The sequence below is a fragment of the Planococcus citri genome, chromosome 1, assembly GCF_950023065.1.
Source record: "Planococcus citri chromosome 1, ihPlaCitr1.1, whole genome shotgun sequence".
NCBI lineage: Eukaryota > Metazoa > Arthropoda > Insecta > Hemiptera > Pseudococcidae > Planococcus > Planococcus citri.
Genome location: NC_088677.1, coordinates 30,201,749 through 30,222,888, shown reverse-complemented (window position 1 = coordinate 30,222,888; position 21,140 = coordinate 30,201,749). Strand labels below are relative to the sequence as shown.

General features: G+C 30.9%; 1 protein-coding gene across 3 annotated transcripts in view; it reads right to left on the bottom strand.

The window, feature by feature from the left end:
• Window positions 1-120: 120 nt before the first annotated feature.
• Window positions 121-21,140, bottom strand: part of LOC135831276 (tachykinin-like peptides receptor 99D) — a 254,418-nt gene continuing 233,398 nt past the window's right edge. For 2 of the 3 annotated variants that reach the window (XM_065343646.1, XM_065343647.1), the window contains exons 7-8: window positions 7,077-7,591; window positions 121-2,145 (exon numbers count right to left, since the gene is read on the bottom strand). In XM_065343646.1, coding sequence (XP_065199718.1) covers window positions 7,455-7,591 — 137 coding nt within the window. In that variant the 3' untranslated portion in view covers window positions 121-2,145; window positions 7,077-7,454. The remainder of the gene's footprint in view (window positions 2,146-7,076; window positions 7,592-21,140) is intronic. The other variant, XM_065343648.1, reaches the window with a different exon arrangement.

Below are 21,140 nucleotides of genomic sequence, written 5' to 3'. Positions count from 1 at the left end.
AAAATCTCACCTTTTTTAGTTTTTACCAACAAATTAGAAAAAAGTTTTCATTTTTCTACAAAAACTATCAGCCCATTGAACATGAACGGTACCTACAAGTAAGAACAACTAACACGCGAATGGAATATCAAACAGTCTCAAAACATATATATTTTTACACCGAATCTTATTACAGAAAGAAATGACAGAAAAAAATCAAAGGTAACAAAAGAAAAATACATACACATACACATTATTTACATAAATATAAGTAATAAACAAAAAGAGAAAAAAATTAAATCACCGCGATAGACTGTTTTAATGATCACATCGGAGGCTTTAACTAAATGATATACGTTCAGAAACTGGTTCGGTTCTTGCCATTTTCGTTATTAACATCGTTGGAAATTCACTTCAATTAAATTTTCCTAAGCTAAAAATCAACTTTTGACTCATTTCAGTCATTTCATTTCTGAATCTGAATTTAAGCACTGCTTCGAATTGTTTTCAATGATATTAGATAGATTGGTAGATATAATTGGTAGATAAGAATTACTTCAATGACACTTGATTGAATTGCATTAATTTTTTTTTTAAATTGAAGCATTATTTTTAATAATATCACTCGAAGATCCATTATTAAAAAAAAAAAAATTGTGATCCAAAGTGCTCATAAAGTTTTGATTTTTCAGTCTGCATAAACTGGTGCAACCAAAATTACTCCTACTTGAATACGTATGATAGGTATCCACCAGTTTTATTTAACATGGAATGATTCTCAATAGAATGCTAAATTACACCTTACATCGCAATAAAAGGAACTAAGAAACGACTCTGGAAAAACAATTGAGAGCAATTTCCTCTAACTAAATTTTCAATAACTCAACCAATCCATCGATGATCATTCAATTAATCATACTCAAACGAAGTCACACTAAAACAGTCTAATTATGAGATATGTTAAAGATGGTAAATTTCATCATCAGATCTATGTACAGAAATACATATTTTCTTTTCTTTTTTTCTTTTTTTTTTAAAAAAACGTACATAAATGCTTTTTCACTATAGGAAATAACATAAAAATATGTAGAATTTTATACAGTGCATCTTTATCATACTCATATAACTTATATATTTTTTGCAATAAACGTAGGAACATTTTATAAAATCAATTTAAAATACATATAAGGAAAAGGAATAAGAGATTCATTCTTTCAACAAGATAAATATCTCGCGCCGAACATTTTTCACAAAAATGACGCTTCATTAAAAAGTTGGTATTTTTTTTATCAATATCTACCTATAGTTGAATTATCAAGACAAGGTTTTGATTATTTTTCTATACAAAAGAGTAAAATAGATAATAGCGGAGTCACAAAACACGGAAGATGATAATTGAAAACCAGTACGGTTTAATTAGTTAATATTGATTATGATTTCATTTTTAAAAATCTCACAGTTTTGAAAGAATGATTCGGGAAGGTTAGAAGAAGTCATTTTTTTTTTTTTACAACCAAGTCCAATTCCTCATAAAGCATCACAAATAAAAAACAGATCAAAATACTGGGTAGCAACGTATATAAACCTACTTTTCCCGGCAGAATTCTACCCGAAACATCAAAATAAACATAATAAACAGAGTTACGTAGGTACAAAGAAATTCGCTAAATTTAAATCGAGGAAAAAAAATCAGTTCACACTTTCCACAATGAAATATTTTTCAATTCCAGGTAAGAGGTTTGATAACCACCGAAGGTAAATCAGCATATTGGTGTAAATTCGATTACACAGGTATTTAAAATTAAAACGAAAATCCTACCATCTTATCGCATCTAACGTTCGCCCTCCTGGAAAGTTTCGATTTTCCAACGTCTCCGAGGGTAATACTTAATTGGTTTCGTGCGTTGATAATTTTATTAATAAAAAGAGAGCAATCTCAACGAAACATAAAATACGTATAGCAAAGATGAAAAGCTTATAGGAACATCAAAATGAAAATAAACATCTAGAGTAGGTATATGTTAATTATAATGGAAGTATACCTAACATCATTGAGCTTCTTATGATCATTTTTTTTTTTTTAGTAACATCAGGTTATTCTCCTCGTAACGTTTCTTTATTTTCGTATTTTTGACATCGAGTACATATCTTCTAACTTGTATTTGCCTGTAAAATGAAAAATAAAATTTAACATTAAATAAACTGACGAATAGATTTGTTAATAAACGAAGTATTAGGTATTAAAAAAATGAAATTATTATTACGATTAACGATTAGAAACGTATCTGGCATTAACAAACGATATAAATCCGCCAACACAACAACACATTTTTACAAGCATTTTAGAAGAATAACCTATAAAAGACACCTATTTTTATTCACGAAGAGGTCAAAGAAATTGAAAACTATTCAGCAAACAATAAGTATACATGTACTTTTTCGAGATACGAATTTATTATAGGTAGCATAACGTAACAGCTTTCAACGGAATTTTCCTCAACTTTTATCGTATCACGGGTACGTATCCCAGAAACGCTATATTTTATGCATTTTTTTACTCTCTGGCAAATATTCATTTTTTTGCGTTTTTTAATCTCATCTTTATTTTTTTACTTTTATTAGAATAATTTTTATTCCGTTATTTTAGTTTGTATTGTTTCAAGATAGTCGTTAAATGATAACACTCCGACTTATTCTTTTCGTTGATTATTTATTGCTCTGTATACATGTTCAGTGAACGTTAAAAACAGCGTAAACTTGAAGATAAATACGGGATAAAAAGTTGGCTTGTATCTTTGCTGAAGTGAAATCAAGTTTAGCATGTAGTATATCTACAAAATTCAGGTAAACTTTTCAAAACTGAATGTTTTTTTATTAACTCAAGAAACGTCCGATGTTATAATGTAGGTTTGCTAGTTTATTTTAGAAAATTTTTCTGTTCGAAATAACAAAAAACGAAAGAAAAAAAAATTGTTTTTCGTAAAATACATAATAAAATTGGTAGGTATTACCTATTTGAAAATTTGTAACGAGAAGCTTTTTTTATTTTACTAAATAGGTAACGATGGTACCTAGCTACGTAAAGCTTCGATATTTTTCGCACTCACTTGTTGCAACTTTGATGAAGATTATTACAAGTTATTAAAACCGCTATGGCTTCCATAAAATGTATTATTAATGAAATTACGAACGTTTAATCTTCTAACTTTTTTATCGAATTAAAAAATCTTTTTTTTTTCAACCGTGCTTTCCGATTATAAGCTTTTCGTAAATTAAAAAATATGCACACAGGATAAAAATTCCCAATACTTAATACGTTAAAATGTTCAAAGCACCAGAAGGAATTTTTTTTCGAACCAAAAACTTTCAAAAATTAAAAACTTTTTTTTTGTAGAAAAATAGTTATTTGTACAGAGTAAATTATTATAAATGCATATGTGTTTACTCTAGAGGGAAACTCGTACGATGACCTTTCTCTACGTACTACGAGATTTTTTCTTATTAAATAACCATGTTTACGGTTTGTGAAAATGGTGAAATAATTTTTCCTCATTCGCGAATACAATTAAAAGCTCCCAAATAAGAATAATTGTAGTAATAAATTTCACCAAGATATCCAAGATATTTATCAGGAATTATACGTTTGCGTAAGAATGCACGTATTAAATGTCTCAGAATGAAATACGATCCAAGTTTTCCTTTTTTTTTTCATCTTCTTTATTTAGTTTTTTGTTTTTTATTTTCGTTTGTTTGTTTGTTTACACATTTTTAGATAAATTGTTCCCTTTTCATACGTTTTGTATCTCATACTGTTCCTTATTTTTTTCGCACGAAGTTCTTTGCGATGAAGATTGCTATTTAAAGAAGGATTCGCAAAATGGTATGTCAACTTTAGATTTTGCATCAACCGGATACGACGAAAAACAGAATATGTGATGGACAGAGTCGGAATTTACTTTGAATTTTGAGAAATAGTGGTTTAAAAAGAAACTGAAAAGAATGGGTTTTACAAATATGAATTCCGACATGACTATTTAAATGGAGGAAATGTTATTCGAAGTAGCTTTTTTTAAATCGTATATGTATCATCTTCCATGATGTTAGTAAGCACCAATTAAAATAATGTAATTTATTTTGTACGAGCAAATTTGATAATGGACATGAGCTTCTGATTTATGAACATCTAATTTTTTTTTTTTTTTTAAATCACTACTTACGCCATTTTTACATTTTTTTCAAAATGGAAATAAAATTGAAAAAAATAGCAGATATGTATTTGAATTTGAAAATCAGTACCTACTTCTGAATATCAATATAAATTTTTTTTCGTGTTTTGACCACGTTTAGAACACTGCAAAAGAAGATGGGAGGAGAATCAAAATGATGGAATCGAAAAAAATGATTCAATTTTTGAACTCAGCGCACTTGAATTTATAACAATCGATATGCTACTTTTCTTGTCAATTTTTATTTTGAAATTCAATCAAAGTTGGCAGGCTCTTGTACACTTATGAAGGGGGGCGTGTTGAGTTTCCTTTCAGAAATAAGTTTATTGCTTCACTATATTTTTTTTTAAATTTTAAAATACTAGATTTCAACTTTTGAATTAATCACAAGTTGAACCTTTATTGTGAAAATTAGTTTTAAAGGTTTCAAATATTGATCATTCATTACAAGAGAAATCATTGCAAAAAAAGAGCAAAATCAGAGTACCACACTTTAATTGTTTTTATGTAGTTAGAAGCTTATTTACGGCGAACTGGTTATGCAATTTTATTAACACCTTTGAAATGGGTATTACAGTTTGCATATAACAAGGATGTGAAGGCAAAACAATATCTCACTGCTATGTTGACCGACCACAATTTTAATCATGGGCAAAGTAATTAGGTAAACATGAACCTTCTTGAATAGAGCATTCAAAGATCTATTAATTTGGATAAGATTAAGTATATTCTGCTACCTAACCTAACCTAACCTGTTTGTTTATAGTGGTAGTAGGACAGGCTTGTATATTTGGTCTAATCATAGGCTACCATGATCACTGGAGGGAGTAGAGGGAGATGTGGTAGTGTAGTTACTTTACTTCTATGGTGCGCTTGTTCAAAAGAAAGTTTTTTGTGTTTTGTAGAAGTTCTGCAGTAGGTATTTAAAGAGTTATTCAACTTTGTGGAATCAACACAACACCCAATAACTTGGCCCCTTCAATTTCTAGGATCGGCTAATTAGTTTATACTTGTGTAGCTTGAGTTGCAGTATTACCAGGAAAAATACTCGACAGCTGCAATAGAACACTCTGAATAAAGATGAATTCCAAACAATTTAGATAGGTATCAATTTTTTTAAATTTCAGCATCCAACAGAACATAATGATATGATCATGCGTGATCAGATCCAGACATTACATGGATCCAATTTGACCTGCCAGATCTGGTCAGATAAAACTTTTGATCAGATTAGAACTGTTCAGACCTGATTTAGATCCAATAGGGAAACCTGATTCAATCAGACCAGATCTGAATAGATCTGATAAAACCGGGCTGATCAGATTCTGATCAGATTCAGATTCAGACATTCCATGAATCCAATTTGACCGGACCAGATCTCATCCTGATCTCGTTAGATCAAGGTTTTAATCGGATTAGAATTTAGATCTGTTCAGACCTGATTGATTAGATCAGATCAGATCCGAATAGTTCATGGATCCAATTTGACTGCACCAGATCCTACTATTACTCAAATCTGCTTGGATAAAAATTTGTTCGGGGCAGATCTGTTCATACCTGATTAAATATGATATATAGACTTGATTGGATTAGACCAAATCTGAATGGATCTGATCAGATCTGATTGATTGATAGACCAGTCAAACGTGATCAGATCCGGAAATTCCATGGATCCAATTTCACCTAACGAGATCTGAACGTGATTTATTAGATCAAAGTTTTGATCGGATTAAAATTTAGATATGTTTAGATCTCTGACTGATTAGACAGATCAGATCTGATCACAACTTGACCGGACCTGCAGATTTTACCCAGATTTGACCAGATCAAAGTTTTTATCGAATTAGAGTTACCTATTCAGAGCTAATCAGATCCCATAGAGGAGACTTGATTGGATAAGACCAAACCTGATCAGATCTGAACGTTCTCCGAGATCCAATTACATCTAATCAGATCAGAGTTTCGATCGGATGAGATCTGTTCAGACCGAATCAGATCCAATTATTTTTCCAGTGTACCTACGTATTCTAATTGTATCTAGATATGGATATCCAAGGTTTTTACATTTAGGTATTTATAATAATTAGTCATGATGTTAAATCAATCAAATCAACGTCACAGAAAGCGTTAAGTAGATTAGTAGGTAATTAAGTCTAAGTAAATACGAGTATTTCAAAAAAGGTGGAAAATTACAAAAACATGATGAAAACAATTTTTTAAATTTGTGTTTGAGTTCCAAGATTCAGTTCCTAATGAATTTTTTTTTGAGTGATTAAGAAAAGTACAAACCAACCAGTGGGTTGGCTATGAGTAAAATTTGTTGTAATTTAATTTAAAATCTATATTAAAACACCGAAGAAAAACTTGTTCAAACTTCAAAGTGTAGGAGTAACTACCGAATCAACGTGACTTTAATAAACGTTTCCTATACCTACCTACTATTAATTAAACATCTCCAGAATGGAATTTTTTAGGGAAAAACATCAAACTCCTCGATACTTACATAAATAGAACCTATCTAAGTAAATATTTATAATGGTAAGCCAACCGATGCAAATTAAACCGACGTTAGTCACATATTTAATAGAATGGAAACGAAGTAAAATCACATCGACCATTGAAATCGAGTAAAATTACCGAACAATTTTTCAAATTAGACAAAAAATGAAAACTGCGAAAATGTTGGAATTTTTAACTCGAACCATCTATAATCTGTCAGAATGGTGTTCGGAATGAAATTTCGTTCGAGTTGGAGCAGAATTTGGCGGCGAAGGTTGTTGGGAAAATAATTGTAAATAATAAATAATTTATGAGGCCGTTAGCTAAGAGATGAAAAAAGAAAAGTTTTAAAAAAAAGTGGTGACGACTTACCATTTTGTGTTAAAATGTTTCGAGATGGTACTTTCAAGTAAAAATGATTCACCTCGAGTACGTAGTAGGTAAAGATTATCGCAAACACTAAGTATAAATATTATTATTGAAAAACCATAGTTACCATTTTTTTTCTCATACGAATTGCATTTTTTCGAGAAAAAATTTCTTATGAACGTAGTACACCTAGTAAATAAATAGCCTATTATGCAGATGTCGAGAAAACAAAAGGCATTTTATAGGCTTAAAGAATGAAATAAAATCATAACGCGTTTGCGCAATAAGTAGGTAGCCGAAAAAGCATTAAAATATGGTAAATGGAATGATAATATTTAATTATATCCAAGTTTGGGTATAATTAACCCTATCGGTTGCTCGTCAAGATTTAGAATCGTTTTGTTGATCTTGAGAGTACCATCTCCGGTAGGTCTGCTGATTCATTTTCCTTCCGTGAAACTTATGAGAGTCGTTTCTAGACGTTAATTCCGAAGATTCTAAAGGAATGCAAACGGTTCCTGAAAAAATTTAATGTAACATTGAGTTCTTCAAAAAAGAAAAAAAAATTCCCAAAGTGCAAAAGCAGTGACGAAATGTGTTCGAGTGTGCGATTATGTGATTTTAATGCGCCTTTAATGGTTTCGTGATTTCGTGATTTGTGCGCGCCGTTTTGTATTATATATTGTCGTCGAGTTTCATATAGGAGTAGTAGCTAGCTACGTAATACTCGTACATCTGTGAGATACGAAAACAAATAGAACTACAACTCTCATAAGTGGTGGAGGTTCTCGTCGAACAGTAGAAAAATATCTACGATGGAACACCCATCTTCTTGCAATGTGTTTCGAACGAAATATTTCTGCGTATTTTCGCGACGTCTTGTTAGCTTTTAAAAATATGTATAGTCTCTTTACACTTGGCGTGTTTTGTTTAACAGGCTAGCTCGTTTAAAGCTTCGTATCAGTGGTATCGTAGCCTCGCTGCATAGACTAGGAAATAAAGCTTTTCATATCGTGACAATGCAGCACTTATTGAGCCCATGTCAATATGTTTGCCTATCTACGGAGACAACGACGTGCGGGTGCATGAAAAAATTATATTTTTATTTCAATTCCTACCCACCAGGATACCATTTTAAGCTCTCATTATTCAAAAAAGCATAATATAAAGAAAATTGGAGTACAAGCCGAAGAAAAAGCTTTTTGCCAATTTGTTTGTTCACAACTCGGATGTTCAACCATTTCGGGTACCTACCTACCTACCTAGAGATGAAGTCAATTGCTCAATGCTGAAGTAAGAAAGTTAAATTTGAGGCTGTTTTGAAGTTCAGTTTTGGTCTAAATTTCAACTTGAGAACATAAAAATTATTAGATAAATTCGAGCCAGTAGACCTGCTATAAATACCAACAAAATAACTGGTGTCTTTTTTTCTTTTTGTAAATTACTAATTACTATACTAGCACAGCAATTTTTCGTAAATTACTGGTCATTTATCAAAAATTTCCTGAATGCAATTTGCAAAATATTACCTGTATGTAACTCATCAAAAATCACCAGTAATTTACCAAAAATTACCAGTAATTTACCAAAAATTGCCAGTGATTTACCAAAAAATTACCAGTAATCTGTAATTTATCTAAAAATTGCCAGTAATCTGTAATTTATCTAAACATTGCCAATAATTTGTAATTTACCAAAAAATTACCAGTAATTTACCAAAAAATTACCAGTAATTTACCAAAAAATTACCAGTAATTTACCAAAAAATTACCAGTAAAAGTAATTTACCGAAAAAATTACCAGTAATTTACCGAAAAAATTACCAATGATTTATCAATAATTTACCAAAAAATTATCAGTAATTTACCAAAAAGTTACTAGTAATTGACAGGCCTGATGGAAGAAGGATCTCTTTGGAAAACCCTATTAGTTCTGAGAAAAACGCGTTTAACGTTTCACTTTTGTTGGGAAACAGGTAGAGAGGTATGAATAAAATGTCATGTAGCTTGCTCCAGGAGCAAGATCATGAACTGAAAACTACACCCACCCAAGGTAGTCAAGACTTCGAGGAGCTCAAATCAGCAAAGTGCGGAAAAAGGGCCTTCGGGCGCTGAGGCCCCTTTTCCATCAGGTCCGTCAATTTAACAAAAAAAAAATGCCAATGATTTATCAAAAAATTACTAGCAGTTTACCAAAAATTATTAGTAGTTTACCAAAAAAATTACCAGTAATTTACCAAAAAATTACCCGTAATTTACCAAAAAATTACCAGTAATTTTCCAAAAAATTACCAGTAATTTTCCAAAAAATTACCAGTAATTTACCAAAAATTATTAGTAGTTTACCAAAAAAATAACTGGTAATTTACCAAAAAAATTACCAGTAATTTTTCAAAAAATACTATGCAGTAAAAGTAGCAATTCAAGTTTACCAAAAGTTGTCGCTGATTGACCAAAAACTAAGTACAACGTAGTAATTTTTTTGTAAATAACCGTTAATTTTCATGACGTAGTACTAGTAATATTTGGTAAAATAGTGGTACTTTTTGTACAATACATTACTGATGATTTTTGGCAAATTACAGCCATGTCAAGGCTTTTGGGCAGTTGGGCTTTTGAATGTTTTGAAAAATCCTATTGAGTTCCTGCTACACTTCAGACATTTTGACAGTTTTTGAAAATTTGTTTTGAATAAGACTTTTCATTGACCCACCAATTTCTCAATTTTGAAAAAAAAATTGAAGAGTGACTTGACGATTTCTACTGATATGAGGCCACTGATTTCAAATGTTTAAAAATTGTTTTGATTAAATTTTTCAGAATAGCTTCCCTGGCTATTTATTTTTGAATAAAGAAGCTGAAAGTCTAGATTTCCGCATGTAGTTCATGTTAATGCTTTCAAAAAATTAAAATCATTGCCTCGTAATCTTCCAGCTAAGGTGGCCTAGATTTTTCTCGGGTGTAACGAAACTAGGATTGGTTGGGAGAAAAAAGGTGTTGATTCTTCCTGAGTGTAGTAAGAAACAAAACTAGAGTTTTTTAGGAGGGGAGGGGCGGGCAGTGTCAGTTGAGAATTTTCTGATTGACGTTAGAAAAAAAAGTAAATATTTCTGAATACAAAATGGTGATCTTTCAATTTAAAAATAAATTAAGAGATAAAATGATTGAGAAACATCCTCCCCCCAAAAAAAATTTCTGAAGAAAGACTGAATCTAGGAATTTTGAAAAATGCAAATATAGTAGGTATTTGTAAATAATGATTGGCGTGAAAAAATTCAAAAAATGCTTGTTTCGGTTGACTGCAGTGATTTTGTAATTCCTTTAAAAAATACGAGTAATAATATTGGTGTTTCAACTCACAGACAGACGATAATACAAGCGAAGATGAAGATCCATAACCCAATCAAATCCAGTAATTCCATCACCAAAAGTTAAAAATTTAGACTATTCCAAACACCTCAGCAGTTTTTCAAGACACACCTAAGGCTGAATTATTCATTATTACACGATAATAATATCGCCTTCTTGTTGTAATGAAAATGAAACGCGAGCGAAGAAAAAGGGAAAATATGTTTAATATTGTTTAATACCCGCGCGAACATTCTTCGCGAAGAAAGTCTCGGAAAATTCACTTCCTTATGCCATTAAACTGCTGGTAACTTACATGCAAAAATTCTTAAATCGCGAAACCCTATACATATAGCTGTAGAGAATACGAATAAGTACTATATCTGTTCGCATTGAATTTTCGCATTATTCGAGCATATGAGAAGTGAATACGAGCAAGAAAACTCTTTCAAAAGGAATTCAAAATTTAGCCAGCGGAGCTTATGACGTGTACCGTACTCATTATTACATGGGCAGAGTAGGATAGAAAGTACTGATATTTAGTTTTATGCATCATACACGCTCTCGCTGAGAACATGGAGTTCAGACAAAGTTACTTTACACTGTGCTTTGTGAAACTTGAATTTATAATTTCGTATAAAAGCGGACACAAAATTCATCCATGCTTTGGTGTTACTTCTCGTATATGATCGTTAACTGGCAGATTTTTTAAAAGTGCCAAAAGTAGGAGATAGACATTCGACTAGAGATATGGAAATGAAGTAGATACATGATATTAGAAGTGGCACGAGTGGTGGAAATTCGCAATTTAAAAAATGCAATTTTTCATCGTTGAGAATTTGGAGAATTAAAATCCCACGAAGAAACTTTGTTCGCGACGAGTAAAAAGAAAATTCACGCTGGGAAAATAATTATCAATACCTACGCATTTTACTTTGATAAAATAAGCATCTCATCCCACAATTTTCGTGTAACCAGCAAAAAAAAAAAACTCGATAAACCGATGAATTCTATAGTGAATGAAATTTATTCTCTGTAAAGACAATATTATAGAGTTTTCGTAGCAGAATACACCTATCTACACTACACCTACGAGTAGATTTTCCGAAAAAAATCCGACGTCCTGAAAACCGATTAATCCTTAGGTATAGTAAATTTGAAAACGTAGAATAAATCGTGTTGACCATGTAGTTACACGAGAAATGAAAAATGCAAAATGTTTACCAAGGATTTGACATGGTATCCGACGAAACGTGCGTCAGAATGATATTTGCCGGCGTAAAATCTCAACATATGTTCTTATATAGGAGATTACACGTAGGTTAGGTATATTTTTACAACATTGTTTTCTTTTTTCAAATCTCCGAATATTGAAGATAATTTATATATACGTTTTTATCTCTACGTACAACGAGTATGGCTATACACAGCCTGCATACTATTCCTCTAAACTTCCCCAAGTTTTACGATGTATACTGTATAGGTACCTAGTCTACGTATGTTGGAATTTTTCATAAACCCATCAACAACACTAACTATAACTTAAGGGAGCTGTACTACAATATGTAGGAGAATAAAATTACGCCAAAACTGTTCTTTTACGTTACGACGATGTAAGAATTGAACTCGTATATCGTCAATTTCATTGGTAATATTTTCCCTCGCCTTATAATAATAAACCGTCACCAGAGCTTTTTTTCGCAATGAAAACATTAGCATAAAGTTTCCATTATTATCATAAATAACGAAACACACCGCGTAATATGAACTTACAGTATGTTGAAATCAGCTCGATAAAAATTCTTTGTCATATGTACCAAAAAAATACGTATCGTATATGTATTTACATTCGGAGTGGATGAAACATCGTTTTGTAAGAGACAAAAAAGAAAATGCTTCAAGAGTTGCTTTTGCTTACTTTTTACGTGAAAATGATGTGATAACTGATAATGTGACATTTACGTAGTGAATGTAGATATTTGTAATGGAGGGGGAGGAAAGCAAAGAATCGAATATTCATACTACATTATGTACATATAGATAAAGGAGTATGGTGTCAATTTTTAGATTTGACAAAGGTACTAATTTTCTGATTGAAATATTGTGTTTTCATAAAGATTCTTTGGCGCTACAGTTTGTTAAATCAAAGATAACAGATCTCTCAGTGTAAGATAAAAGTCAATTTTTATTTAATTCGCAAAAAAACTTCAGTAAAAATCTTGTAAAAATGATCCACATGCAGCAAAAATGTGAAATTTTGGTATCAATATCCCCTCTCTCTGACAAAATCAAAATCTCAATACCAACCTACTTTTCATACCAACTGCAAATTTACTAAAAATTGAAAATAATGATAAAGAAATTCATTTAAAAAATCAATGTAGGTAATAAGTAGGTATCTACCTACACAAAAAACTCGTTAAATAAGACCATTTTCTAATACTCTTTTTTTAACAAGGTACAAGTAAAAATGAATGTTTCAATTTTTTCCGCTCAAAAATCAAAATACTTACCTAATTTCATTTTTAAAAAAAGTTTTCAAATTTTATTTTTCAGAAATGCATTCAAATTCATTTTTCAAAAGTGATTTCCATTCCATTTTTCAAAAATGTTTTTCAAGTTTTCAATTTTTTTGTTCGAGAAAGGTTTCAATGTTTTGTTTTGAAATGTTTTCAATTTTCTGACCAAAAACGTTTTTAGTTTGTTGTTAATTTTTAAAAAAATATTCTCAGTTTTTGCTGAAGAATGTTTTCAATTTTTTGTTCGAAAATTCGTTCAATTTTTTGTTCAAAATTCACTGAATTTTTTGCTCAAAAATTCCTTCAATTTCTCATTCAAAATGTTCTCACTCATTTCTTATTTAAACAAATTAAACATATTCTCAACTTCTTTTCAAAAATGTTTTCAATTTTTATTTTCCAGAAATGTTTTTAATTGTTTGCTTACAAATTTTAGTGTAATGATTGAAAATGTTTCCAAAATTCTGTTTAAAAATATTCTCAATTTTTCTTAAAAAATGTCTCCAATGTTTTGTTCTAAAATTATCTCCACGTTACCTAAGTATTTTGTTTAAAAATGTTCTCAATATTTTTTTCAAAAGTTTTCTCATTTTTTTCTTTAGAAATGTTCTCAATGTTTTGTTCAGAATGCTCTCAATTTTTGCAATTTTTGTTCAAAAGAGTTCTCAATTTTTTAACCGGGAATATCCTCGATTTTTGTAAGTTTCTGTACAAAAATGTTCTCAATTTTTTGTTCAAAAATTATCTTAGTATTTTGCCAAAAGAAATTCTTAATTTTGTTCAAAATGTCCTCAATTTTTGCAATGCAACTTTTTGTTCAAAATGTTATTTACCTATCAATTTCTTTTTAAATAAAAAAGTTCTCAATTTTTTTCATTCAAAAATGTTTTTAATATTTTGTTTGAAAATGTTCTTAGGTAATGTTTTCTTTAGAAATGCTTCCAACGTTTTGCTTTTAAATCGTCCATGTTCAGGTTGAGAGAGTGATGTATGCCTTAATCGTCTTAGCGATTCTGAATGTAATCCCTCTTCATAGATGTATGTGATTTATGTACATCATAGAGACATGACATGATTTATGTATACCTACTGGAAGTATGAGAACGTGGGAACTATTCCACCCTCCCTAAAAGCAGCGAGCTATGTACCATCGTGGTGCTCGCTGTGAGATCTTAACTTTACTTAGCATCGATATCTCGAGCTCGTCGGTACTAATGACACCAAAAAGTGTATTTTCTCAAATGTATAGGCAGGAGAGGTATCCGCTCTTCCCCTCTTCCCTCGTTTTTGCCCACAATTCTGTGGATAATTTGTGATAAAATAATTTTTTTGATAATAATCAATCGCGGTACAATTATGTTATACTCCAATCCTGCTGGTCATTGGTTTATATTGAACAACACAACCTAAGTCTGTTGTCGCTCTTAGTATGGGTAGAGCACAGGTGAGGTAGAAAATAAGAACAGTGTGGGTAAGTGATGAAATGGCACATACCTTGAGTCGAAAGACTCAAAGTTACTTAACTGCAGTTTCATCGTAGTTAATTGATGAATATCTATCTGCGACATGTGCACAAGATAAGCTCATGCCAATGATAGGTATAAAATCTACGAAAACCTTTAAATATCATTTTAATTAATGCTTGATTCACTAACGCGAGTCGTCTAGTTGGGAGCTGTCTCTCACTTAACTATAAAATATCTGCAAGTATTTTATATGGATTTCTCTTAATTGTATTTTCTAAGACAAATAAATAATATTGACATGTCTGTGAATATCTATTTATTTGCGTTTAAACCACGATTAGTAATTTTGATGTGTATAGGGTGATCTGGTTTTATTCTAAAAAGCTCTCCTACTCAATCATCTGTCTGGCAGGTAAATCTCACTCTCTAGGGAATGAAAATTATCTTAACCACCTTAGGCAAAAATTATAATAATAACCTCTATACCTAATAATGCTAGATTTCACTCTATCATGTTTTGTTTTTTTTTTTATTTCAAAAAACGTTCTAAATTTTTGTTTAAAAATGTTTTCGATTTGTTGTTCATGAATGTGCTCAAAATGTGTTTAATTTTTTACTTATTGCTCAGAAATGTTTTCAAATTTCTGTTTCAATACTTTGTTTTAGATGTTTTTGCTCAAAAAGTGTACCTATCTACTCAACTTTTTGCCCAAAAATGTTCTTAATTTTTCACTCAGAACTATTTTCAGTTTGTTGCTCAAAAGTGTTCTCAATTCATGGATCCAAATGTTTTCAATTTCTTGCTTAAAAAGCTTTTTATTTTCTTACAAACCGTTTAAAAATTGTTTTCCAAAAATTCTGCCAATCAGAAAAAATTGTAGGTATTTAAGTTTGCTTCCTTGAAAAAAATGTTTTCAATTTTTTTTTCAATGGAGAACATTTTAAAAATTCTTTGCAAATAATTTTTCACTTTTAAAAGTTTTAAACGAATTTCTCAACTTTAAATTTCAAGAACTGATGACTGCCATGATTGAAGCCATTGAAGGTCAAGATTAAGTTGATATTCGAACTTTCTTCACCAAAAACAAATAATTGAAGGGGGCAGTTAATCAATTCCCAAAGCTCCAAAATCCTGGACGGTCACTTTTATACCCATTCCAATGAGAGACGAATAATAATTAGTAGGTAGCCTACCTATACATACATAAGTGCGTGAAACTATTTCAATAAGTACATTCTACCGTTTCACCGCCGTACCTACTCATACTAAACGATTTACTACAAAGAAAAGGAAACTCTGTCTACAACTACGACAAGTTGCAGTTAAAAGAGTGTAAAATTGTTTACATACAGAAGTTTATCGAATCAGCCTGCATGTTCTGTTCATCTTCGGTAGTCGTGGCTAAAATGAAAGAAAATTGATTTAATGCTCGTATTGTTTTTCCAACAGATATATCAACACTTGGCTTACTATGAAAATATTTGTCGTTTAAACGTTTTCTTTAGGTTTTCTACGTATAAGAATATAGGCTACACGATGTTTATGCCATTTACTATATCATGTTTCAGGCCGCGAAAATTGCCATTTTATAGTGTTTCGGTAACTTACAACTGTTTTACGATAAACACGCGGTAATTTTAAAAGATTAAGCAAGTTTATAAAAATGAAAGATTGTTATTTCTGTTTCTCAGTTTTCGCCAAACTAATACGCTATTTCTTATCGACACCGAGTGCTATAAAAATCTACGCAAAATATTTCTTCGTTTATAGTACGAGTTTAACGAGAAGCAGAAAGTTGTGCCTTGCCGCAATTCTACCAATCTACCATCATGTTGGAAACATTTACACTGGCTTAGAGAATACAAAAGAATAGAAATTCCATTGAGGAAAAAATGATCGAACTGAAATAAACGTTTTTTAATGGCTGGCAAAGTTTTTGAAAAGTCGAATTTACGTGGAATTCTAAACAGCTTTTTGTACTACGTAGGTATTGTAACTCGGTCAGATTATTTTAAGAAATCTAACCGAGAATAGAAATCCGCTATTTAATTTCATGCACATTTTTATAACAATGACATTGAAAAAAAAACACTTAGAAAAAGGTGCGTCGAGAAGTTCACAAATCGTCATCTGTTTTTAACGGAAATATGTATTATGAATAGGTAGTCGAGTTTTCCAGAACGATAGAGCTGAATTGCATTGATAAAGAGCGAGGATTTCTTCGGGAAAATTAAATTAGCGTTAATTAATTTCGCGTATTTTTATCCCGATCGTATAGATAACGAAATAATAGAGTCAGAAATACGTACAATCGATACGTCAAACTTACTCGTAGATTGGTGAGGATTTTTCATAATTTATTTACGGCGAACAGGTTATGCAATTTTATCAACACCAGTGAGATCAATTGACGAGCAAAGGAGGGGAGTGAAAGGAACAAATTGAATGTTTTTGTTAAAATATCTACTCATGATTTCAGCGTGATTCATTTTGAATTGAATGTCCTTCGTATAAGATTTAAAATCCTAATCGAACGAGGGAGGAAGGGTTCTAATATTATGCTAATTTTCCTAATCCTAATTTTTTGTTTTCAAGTTGGCTTGAAAAATTTGCCCGAATAAAAAAAAAACAAATTATACGTTAAGCTCAGTTATTGGACACCCTGTTAAATTTCATAATATTTTCGGTAAGATTGTAATTACCGCAAGAAACTTTTAACGAATATTATTCTAAAATACCGCAATACCCTACTAATTTTATTAATTTTAACGTCATCTCCGAGTCACTTTTAATTTCAAACGATGAAAATTGATTGAAAATTTTTCGGTTATAAAAAAACCGACCACGCGATACAGCCAGATTAGTTTGAAAATTTTATTTATGTTTCGGACAGGGCGTTAGAGTATCAAAGCGAAATGAAAAAGTTTGATGGACTTTAAAGTACAGCTACTTAAAAGCTTATAGTTAAGTATTAAAGTGCTGAATTTTGGTGTAAAATAAAAAAAAAATTGAATTACTCGAATAAAAATAAAACAGTCTGATATCTTTTTGCCGGTTAAATTACCAGAATTGAAATTTTTCCTACGTGTTCGTATCGTATAATTATACTATTTTAATGCCTTTAATTTCGTCGTTTGGTATTACATATATGTACGAGTACTTACTCAGTTCACATTATTTTGGGGTTATTTTAAATTATAGCCTTTGATGCTTTCGCTAATTTAGTTGCACGCGAGTCATTTCAAAGATATTAAATTTAATGAATAATGCAGGTATCTATCTTTGATGAAGAAAAATGAGAAAACTTACTCTTTTCAGTATTCAAAATGGTGTTGCCAAATTATATTATGATGATAATTAATTTAGTACAGTGTGTCAATTTTTATTCGTGAAGGGGTTTTTTTATTTTTTCAGAAAACCGATTAGATATGTACATTAAAAGAATCGGTTTAAAAAAATCGTATATAGAAATTTTGGATTTTCAAACGGGTAATTAATAAGCTACTATTTTTGGTACCAATTTTTTCATTTTCAGAAATTCAATTTTTGCACGTTTTCATAATTTTACATTATTTTTCTGATTTTTTCAATCGTGTTTGAATCATTTTCATTAATTTTTCAAAATTTTAAACCAATTTTTTCAAAAATTTTGTACAGAGGGTCTGTCTAGCCATGTTGCTGTGCACTGAGCTAGAAAATTACAAATTGAAACAATCGATTCTCATTAAAATTAAATTAATTTACTGATTTTCGATTAAGCTGATTTTGAACCAACATCACTAAATTTAAACTTTAAAGTAATGGAAATTAGAGTCAAATATTCTTCATCAAGGAATATGCCCCATTTTTGCACTTGCCATGTTGGCGACACTGCTTCGCGTCATCAACAATGCATGTAGATTTTCAGTTATTTTGGGCGTATGCCCCACTTGATTTGTTATTTGATTGGAAATTTAATAAAAGAGCCGAAGGGACCTAAAGATCTTTTGAGGAACTAATTGAACGAAATGAACCACAAGAACAGGAGAAACTAGAAGAATGAAAGGAGCCATAAAAACGAAAGGAACTAGATGAATTACTTAGAGAAACCAAAAAACTACAGAATTCCTTGAGGAATCAAAAAAAAAAAAAAAAAAAAGAGGAACGAGAGGAATCAAAATAACCAGAGGAATTAATTTGAACCACAAAAACTGGAGAAACCAAAGATCTACAGAAACTAAACGAACAAAACATTTTAAAGATATCAAAAGCAGTGAAGGCAAAACTTTTACATTTCAGTTCAAGTTTTCAGTTTCAGTTTTATTTTTTTCAGTTCAAGTTTTCAATTTCAGTTTTCAGTTTTGCTTTTTTCAGTTCAAGTTTTCAGTTTTCCATTTCAGTTTCAGTTTTCGTTATTTCTTCAGGTTCAAAAAGAAATGAAAAAAGATGATTTTTTTCTTTCATGAATTTTCATACACCAATTTGCTACTTGGTAACAAAAACTTCAAATTTCAAATTCAAACTCAAAAATTATGAAGAAATATGGGAATCTTGATTGCAATGATCAATGATGGCAAAACTTTTATATTTCAGTTCAAGTTTTCAGTTTTTAGTTTCAGTTTCATTTTTTTCAGTTCAATTCAAGTTTTTAGTTTTCAGAGTCAGTATCATTTTTTTCAGTTCAAGTTTCAGTTTTAGTTTCAGTTTTTCTCCATTTCAGTTAAAGTTTTCAACCAGTTTCAGTTTTTGTTTCTGTTTCAGTTTTCCATCACTGATCAAAAGACTCAAGAGTAACCAAAAGATCAATCAGAAGAACCACAGGAACTAAGTGAACCAGACAAACTGAAGGATCGAAGAAAACTTGAAGAATCAGAAGAACTAGAGGAATCAAAAGAACTAAAAGAAATTTTCCTCAAATTTTAGTTGATTTTTGCCATTGATTTTACATGTAGGGAATGGGTTCCTGGAATGTTTTTTGGATCGACGAATTCATTGCAATAATCAGCATCGTGCTAGAGTTTGATTAGAAGGCTCACGATTAGAATTGATCAAATCCAGTCATTTTTGTTAAAATGTTCTAATATGTAAATTAAAACAGTTCGTTTTTTTTTTAAATTGCAAATTTGTCATTTTTAACGTACTTGAGTCAGATTTTGAAATTTTCAATTTTTGAAATTCTATAGACTCAGGAAGGAGGCTTCAAATTCCAACCAAAAAATTTCCAATTTTTACTCATATTTTTCGAGATAATTTTGCAACAAATAGAATTGTGTTTTGTGCGCAAATTCTAATTAATTTTTTTACATCCAACTTGGCCTTAGCAGGTACTACAAGAATCAGTAAAAAAAAAGTTAACTATCTATAATAAATACTGCATTGAGAAATATAGAAAAATCGTTCTTAAAAAATAACTCAGGTAGATAATTCGTCATTCTTCGACTACCAATTTCCTCCCCCAAAAAACTTTCAATTCTCATGTTTCACTTTAGCGAGTAAATCAATTCAGTGGGCTACCTTTTCAGGTATTCGCGTGCTCTAGAGCATTTATAAAAAGGTGCGAAATTCCCCCGGGTCAATTAAATTTAATCATATATCCATTACATAACACGCACTCGATTAGCCTACTAGTTCATTACACGCGACAAAATCGTGTAAAAAAACAATTCTATATCTGTACCACAGACCTACCATACCTACACCTACAACATGTTAAAATGAATACATACTTACTTAGCTACTTATCTGATTAACCTCGCCGTTTTTTTCCACCGACACGAGTAAAATTTCGTACGAAAGAAACTTGAGAAATGTGGTTTTAGATTTTTTTGAAACTGTTCAGTGCTCGTTAAAAATTTATGATACACGTGAAGGATTTTTTTTAAACCAAAGATCAACATGTCTTTACAAAAGTTTCCAGACACTGAATTTTTTAACTAGTAAATTGGGTTTGGGTAGGTATATCTATACTGGTGAATTGACAAATGCTCGTTTATCGCGTGGGTTTCGTCATAATAGTTAAACTGATTATACATATGATGAAAAAGAAACAGAGAATGGTCTGAAATGTAATGTTGTAGGTACCGTGCTCTTGAATTTTTTCAAAGTACATTTCATTCATTCATTTATTCACTTTGTACTCGTTGGTAAAAATAGACAAATCAATTAGGTAGGTATTATTTCACCACAGCAGCATACAAATGTATTACGATTATACAAACTACATAGCTGTATCATAGACATATGACACAAGTAAAATGGTATTCCTAACCTACATACTATACCATACACATCACAACAACAATAACATGCTACAGAATTCGAATTTCATTGGAAAAACGTCACGTAACGCCTTCGCAGTTACAATTTTGGAAATTATGTCAATTCTTGAATACAGACGTTGCGTTGTTTGTAATGCTAATTTATTTCATTTGAAATATAAGGAAATATACCGCACGTTGGAAAGTATTAACCGAAGAAAAAAAATACAATTTCGTGTCACGAAATACACGCAGGTAAACATCAAGTACCACGGTATACCGCAATATTTCCAAATTTAATTTGAATTTGATACGAATATAAGCAGTCTTCGTAATATTACGAGCTTGATCCGTGCTGTGGTAAGTAGGTAAGCATACGAGTACGTTAGCGTATCTCGTCAATTATCAACACTGCAACGTATACTAGACGTAGACGTACGTTATGAAAAAAAAATGAGAATATCTATATGTAGATAGGTAAGGTACTAAATAGGTAGA